The sequence below is a fragment of the Buceros rhinoceros genome, unplaced genomic scaffold (genome assembly GCF_000710305.1).
Source record: "Buceros rhinoceros silvestris isolate BGI_N320 unplaced genomic scaffold, ASM71030v1 scaffold2972, whole genome shotgun sequence".
In the NCBI taxonomy this organism is placed as follows: Eukaryota; Metazoa; Chordata; class Aves; order Bucerotiformes; family Bucerotidae; genus Buceros; species Buceros rhinoceros.
The window spans coordinates 28057-35471 of NW_010399312.1; the positions used below are offsets into that span (position 1 = coordinate 28057).

General features: G+C 42.0%; 1 protein-coding gene across 1 annotated transcript in view; it reads right to left on the reverse strand.

Moving 5' to 3' along the window:
- Positions 1-3412: 3412 nt before the first annotated feature.
- The window catches only part of MNAT1 (MNAT CDK-activating kinase assembly factor 1), a gene marked incomplete at its 3' end in the record, with an annotated part of 57981 nt that continues 53978 nt past the window's right edge, over positions 3413-7415 (reverse strand). Inside the window, 1 exon segment of the mRNA XM_010131401.1 lies at positions 3413-3488. Coding sequence (XP_010129703.1) covers positions 3413-3488 — 76 coding nt within the window.

Here is a 7415-nt window from a genome sequence, read left to right on the forward strand (position 1 = left end):
GGACATCTTCCAATTTCAAAGATCCAAAGAGCCTCAGTTTTCCTCTCCTTTCTTTTTAAGTAGTGCTGCGACACCAGAACTAATGCAGTCTGACTTTCTACAGCTTGGCGCCATGGGTGCTTACAAGCTCCAACTGAAGTTTTCTCAAGCAGCCAGGACACCCATGAGGCGTCTCACTCCACGCAGCTTCTCTGAGGGGTAAGTTATAAGCTTACCAGACAACATTGTTGTCAGTCAAGGCACTTTTAGGGTCCCTCTCCATATCCAATTGCTCCTTTTCATGTGGCAGCAAGGGTCTTAGTTATCCTAAAATCTCTGCCACTCCACAAAGCGTGACTGCAATCAGGGAACGGATGCACAAGCTGCTGCAACGGAAGGTGCTATAAACTCCAGTTCTTGTGGCTGTATAGGACTTGGATGTTCGGGGTTTTTTAAAGGAAACTATAAAAAGTAAGAGAACACATGTGATCGGACACCATTAACTCTAAGCAAAGTTCTCCAGGTCCACTTTCCAAAAAGCTCCTCCAGTATGATATAACCTGGGGGACATCCAGGTCATTATCAGATAACAAAACAGCAACTACCAGCCCAACCCTTAAAAATCCTGCCATCCATCATATCAGGCGTGAGATCAGTTATGTACATAGAACCCATGTATTAATGGAATTACTGGTTTGGGGAAATGGCATGCTCCTCCAGGAAGACATCCCTCCTCCTACCACTCAGCGCTCTTCAGAGAAGCTTTAAACATTGGCTCCTGATCACCTTGAGAAATACTACTCATCAAAAACAAAGCTGCAAGGAAGCTGTCTGAATGGGGTTACAGAATCCTTTCAACAGCCTGAAAAGCTGCATAACTTCAAGCAAGACACACCCCGTGCTTCCCTCTGCCATTTTAGGAAACCTGTAATTCACCTTTTTCAGCCATCTGATACCTGAACAATGAATTTTCTTTTGGATGGCTGCTTTGCAACTAAGTTTATCAGTGTCAGAGTCAAGAAGATGCAGAATTTCTGGCTTTATTTTCCTCTTGAGGGGTCCATTTTACTGACTGTCCCACTCAGTCTGAATAATTTCATAGTACATAACTCCCCCATCCTTCAAACAATAGTGTTGGAGGCTCTAGGAAGCCAGCCTCTCTCTCCTTCTTTTCAGCCTTTTGCATTTTTATTACAATGGATTTTTACAAATGCCTTAGAGGGCAAATTCAAAACATGATGTTCCTCTCCTTTCTACTTCAACTACATCTAAGACTAAGTAATTAATTCAAAAGATTAGTCCATCCTAACCAACCCTTCAGAAACGCATGGTAGTGTTAGCCTAGACTGCCCCAGAGCAACTCCTTGTCATGACATCTCTCTGCCATTCCTTACAACCAGGTACAAAGCACAGCTGATGCTCAGCTCCTGATCAAGATGAGGAGCTCTTCCTCTCAGCAGTGGTCCTCAAAGAGCTCCCATATTCTCCATGACCATCATCGGACAGGGTTTGCTCCTCATCACTAAGGTGGTCCTGCCTTTGTAGTCTTAATGCTGGGCTGAAAAACAGAGCATTTTGGAGTTGTGTCCCAGGAAGAACTACAGAAGCTGAGGACGCTGAGGCCTTTTTGTCACTGAAGTGAGAGATAAGTAGAAAAGATCACTCCCACAATTGCGAAATGTATTGTTTTTCTTGTGGCAACTGGTTGAGGAGTCAGAGAAGACTCAAAAAGGGCAATGATGGGGTGCAGGAGGAGCAAGGAAGGAAAAAAAGTAAAGAAAACCAAAACGCTGGCACAAAAAATTCTGACCTCAAACTTACCACGTAATTTCAGAGAAGCAACAGAAGATCTAAACCTTCTACAAAAACGTATTTTCCTAATGGGGGACAACTCAGGAGTAAAGCCTGCAGACATCTGAAGTCACAGGAGAACCGTACATCAACAGTGATACCAACGCAGGGGACGAAGGGAAGCACGAAAGCAAAGAAGGGCTTTCAGTAACGGACAATCACGTATTTTTAAGTGGCTGGTAGTACCAAAGCTTTGATCTGGTGATACACAAAAAGTGCAGAAAATCAAGCACTTGGCCCAGACAGTTGCTGCGTGCCTCCTGCCACATTACAACCCATCAGCAGACAGCTCTGCCCGACACTGTTTCAGCTGCCTCCTTAGCAGCATTGCCTCTACACCTGCAAGGACAATTTTCAACAACAAAGCTAATATAGTCATCCTGATTTTCTGAAGCAATTTTAAATATTTACTGGCTAATCCTGTAGCACAGTTTGCCAGACAATTCTCCATTCCTTATGTTAATGCTCTGGATTTTTTTTCATTATATTATATGTATTTTAATAAATGCATGATTTAGTATTCTGCAAACCCACTCTACAAAAAGACTATTCTGGAATAAATGGTACAATTACATTTCCTACAGCGACCTTGTAATCTCTTGAGCATTTATTCTAGACTAAACAGCCTTACTCAGCTGCCCTGTGTCTGATTGTCGATGAAAGAAGCTTGTTTGACAACTGCTTCGAGCAGAAACATATTTTTTCCATGATTGCATGAAAAAGTAAAAAAACATTACCAGACCAGTATTCTGAGTACAGAGACTCATGTTAGATCGATGAGTTAATTTTGAAGCTAAATGCCAACAAAAACAATTACTATGGACATTCTGCTGTCACGGCCAGCTTTTGAGGTTAATTTAGTGGCACATATATGTAAAGTTGGCTGTAGCTGTATAAGAAACTACATGGTGTACGCAGGCTTCCTTCTTTATTTCTTTATATATTTTCCATATTCGTTGCTTTTATAACCCTCCCGAGACCTTTTACAGTTACAGAACCCACACTATACCCACAGGTGGGCGGGCAGGAAGCAAAACTCTCCATTTCATAAGCAGTCCACTTTAATATATTCAGTTGCTAATGACCTTGACAGAAGAGCTCCATGCAAAACACCATATACTACAGGGTGTCGTTTGAAACGTTCATAGACAATTTTGCCAGAAAGCTGATTTCTTCAACAGTCAAGATTTCAGACTTACTGGAGGCTGTGCTCCTTTCCTCAATTTCTATTCAGCTGGAGAAATTGGTGCTAATCTACCTCTTCTAGATTAAATTTGCATCTTTCCAAAATCCTGTGATGAAAGCTGTAGGATTTCTGCAGACCACTGAAGGAACACAAGACACTTTCTACACCCAACCAAATTAAGATGGTTTATGCACAGTTCTGTTTCCTTGTCCACTCTCTCTCGAAAGAGACACTTGGCCATATTCACTATGTCCAAAAAGTGCACCCACCTAGTACTGCTATTGTCATTCACAGGCTTTTATTCAATTATTCATGACAAAATGAACAGAAAATGCTTCACTTTAAAAGGCTGTATGCAGAGGTAGCTGTGTCTTTAAAGCAATAATCACTTCTTACCTGCCAATTCCCATTCATGAGGTGCCTGACAAAAAGCATTGCGGCCAACAGAAATCTTTCTACTGAGGATCAGGACCTGCAAACAGGAGACACTGGGAAATTCAGACCATATGCCTTGGTAGCCAAGAGAATTCCTACAAGGAGTGCAGCCCGCTACATGCTCTCCAAAGCAAGACACGCTTTCCTTGCTCTTACTCAATCTTTTGACTCTGACTACCAAGCTTATTGAGAAACTATATTCTATTCAATGAAGCAGAATGAATTCAGTGTTCAGAATCAATGGGCCGAAGCAGATCAAATAAGCCCTTCGATTTGCAGCTTTTCTCCTTTTCCAAGATTCAAGAAATATCTGCATACCCCAATGACAAGGAGAGCAGATGTGAAAAATCACCTGCTACAATTTTTAAAGCCCAGTGGTCCTGCCACCCATTCAAAATTAATTCTCCGTTACTTCACTGTCTTGAACCCAACACAGACTCTGACAGGGTTTTAGCAAAAACTAATCCAGCCAAAGACCAGATCAACTATCGTTTAAGCACAGTTTGGAGAGCATCCTTACTATCGCCTCACTTAAAAAAACAGAAACCACTATGACTGACAGCAAAGAAGTTACACAAGTCATTCCTAGATTAAGTGCCAGAACTCTACATGTGTTTCCAATTACACTACAACACTGTACAACAAAGAAATATGCAGAAATTTTCCACTTGAAATGAAGGTTAAAAATTAGAAGTTAACAAAGCTCTAACAGATATGAAATCCAACCTCCTCATTTTATTTTGAAATTTAAAATGACTGAGGTGTCCTATGCTAGGGGGAAAAAAAGGAATGAATCAATCCAGTTAGTTACAAAAAGCACAGTGGGCTAAAAGATGTCTGTTCTACGCAGACTGCCACAGCGCTCTGATTTTGCTTCATTGCTTACCCTCAACTCCTAAAATGACAATTTGCTTAGATTTAACTTTTAAATTATCAAAGTATATCACCTATGCTCGTCGGTGTTCACCACTGAACTTTATTTTTGTATTGAATTTTAAAAAGTCACTAATTAACTGGAGTGCTCCTAACGATGTGGTTATACATGAAAACGAGTTGGTGGATCAAAGGGAAGTCATATTTTTCCCTAAAGAACAGCCAAGTTTGGGGGAAGCAAACTCGGTTTTTCATATTCACGTGTGTATATTCAGGATGTCCCTCTCTAGACAAGTTAAATAGGCAAACGCAATTTGATTTTAAGCAGCCCAGGCTTGACTTGAGTACAAGGACTGCACAAAACCTCGCCGTTAAGGCAGGGCATTAAGTGGAGTGCAAAGAAATTTTTTGTCTTGCCTGTAAACTACTTCTGTTTTGTGAGAATTGGACCGGCTGCATTAAGAGTATGATCCACTTTGGATTACAAGAGACTGTTTCTAAATTTTGAGACATGAAGTTCACACATTTTTACCTAAAACGTTCATCACAAGCAGATTTTGGATTTATAGCCAGTTTTTAAGTAGCCTGTGCATGGCTCTCGCACAGCTGTAAATACTTGGTGTGAGAACGCTGTGCTGTGTGGCCGCTCCTGCTCTCCATACATACTTACATTTAACTCCAAGAATGTCTTTACACCTTTCAGGACCTCAAACAGTCATGATTTTGATCCTCGGCGTTTTTTTGGTTTTGGTTGGTTTTTGGTTTTTTCTCCCCTAAACTACATCACAACATACATTTTTAAAATCAACAAACTAATTTCCATCCCCAGCCTGTTTTGGTCTTTCACTACTTGACATGTCAGAGTTTTTTGTATTTTTCATTTCTTTTGGGGTTTTTTGCAGTAAGGTAAAAGCAGACCTTCAACCACACAAAGTCAATGTGTTCAGCTGAAAGGCTAGCAAAAAAAAAAAAAAAAAGAAAGAAAACCAAAGCCCAGGCCTTTTTTACCCCTCTTAGAAAACCCAGAAATAAAGCAATGGCAGTGAGTACCTGGGCATCCAGGTGCTCGTGGTCGGTCTCTCAACCACACACCTCCTCTCCCCAAAAGCCAAGGTAGATCACTCAGCTTTGCCATGACTTTGGCAGTTCAACAGATTAGGATGAATTTGAACCAAAAAGACACCACACTCCACTTCAAATTTCACCAACCTAACCATTTCTGGTGACAACAGGAGCGACACAGTAGGGCCTTTGGTAAGAGATGGTTCTTTAAACATGACTCCTACCAGCGGGCTGCCTTCAATCCCACCCAGACACCAACGTCCATGACTTCAGTAATTTAAAGTAGCGGCCAAGCCACACAGAGCCAGGACTATCAGTCATCACAGAGGCACAGGCAGCTGTAAAGCCTGTCTCCAGGACAGGTATGTCACAGTGATCCACGCCCTGCTTTTCTCCAAGGACAATAGCATAGGTTTGGAGATGCTCTGGTACATGTCTTCTCTCCTCCTTCAAGTCACATTTCCATTTGAAAGCTGAGACAGGCATGAGCTGGTCCTCACAGCCTGAACACCCAAAGTGACCTTTACTTCCCAGATCAAAGCATCCCCAAACTGCTGTGTTCAGTGTGTTCTCACGGGACCATCAGCTACTCAGACCTCCTTGCAGTAACGCCACGGACGTGTGGTCAAGGGAAACTCTATCAGAGGCTGGCTCTGAGAAAGCTTTACTCCTCTGCCGTAACATCAAATACTGCCTACAAGTTAGTGTAATCGACAGACCCAGGAGAAACCGAAAACAAATTTCTAAGAACAGTTTGAGTATTAATTTCCTTTTTTGAAAAACATGTAAAATCCACACAGAAGAGCAGTGGAAGGATGCAGAATCCAATTTATTGGACTGCATGCAAGTTTTTTCTAAAGCTTAATAAGCAATACAAGAAGTCATCTTAAAAAGCAGGGTTTTTTAATAATTCTAAAAAACCTCTAATAAATGTTCTAAATGATCCCTTAAGGATTCACCTTTCTTACTCTTTGCTAGATATCTGCCAGCTGCCTCCTTCATTACAGCAGTTTATTAAGAAAAGTAACACGGATGCTGCAACCCAAAGTGAGTCTTGCAGAAGGTACGAGGTTAAGATGAAACTATTCAAAAAGCCCATTCTACTGAGTGTTTTGAAGATAATAAACAGTCCTTTTTTTAAGTCAATAAATTATGCTACTAGACGTGAATTCAAAGTCTCCAGGTTGGCAGTGTCTTTCCAATAATTCTGGCTCCAGAAACTCAGATGATGACAATCTGCACACAAGGGAACTATTTAACTTCCATAAACAGCCAGACTGCAAGATTATTAACAAGAATATGAAAAGAGGGAGAAAAAACCAACCAAACAAATCAGCTTAGGTTTAACCTGTCCTTACATGAGCGCAAATAAAAAGGAAACTAAAACTCTTTAGCAGGAGTGGTTAACATTGTGCCCGGCTCTTCTGCCTCATCCAGGCAGCTGTTTGCAGCTGCCTGGAAACCCCCAAGCAGGGACAGAGGCACATGAGTTACGCATTCATCACCAACAGGAAATGCGCATGAGTTCATATAAACACAGAAACACAAATACAAAAACCAACTGCTTTGCACGGCTTAAGGTATTTCAGACACCCCACGGAATAGGGTTAGAGTTCTACCAGCTAAGACCCCACAGCACCGATATATTTGTTTTGGAAAGGCAAACAGCCTCAGGACTCTTCTGGTGGGCACCACCTAGCCGCCCGCGTACCTCCCCTGTGCTACCACAGCCACCCAGCACCCCTGACACTCTTAACTCTTTCATCACCCCCAGAACTAAGCCGAACAACCCTGGCTGTTCAGGCTCAGAGGAGTAACGTGATGTGCGTCTCAAAGTGTCTCCAAGAAAAGACTGCGAGCGTTTTTGCAAACCCTGCTCCAAATACACTCGCACGATAACACTGCAACACAGCCACAGCACTTAAAAGATTTTGTTTTGCAAGGTGTTGTGCTGCCTTTGAATTGGTGTCGCAGGCAATTAGATGGTATGGATATGCCTCATGTCGGGTTCCTGCCGAATCCGGACACC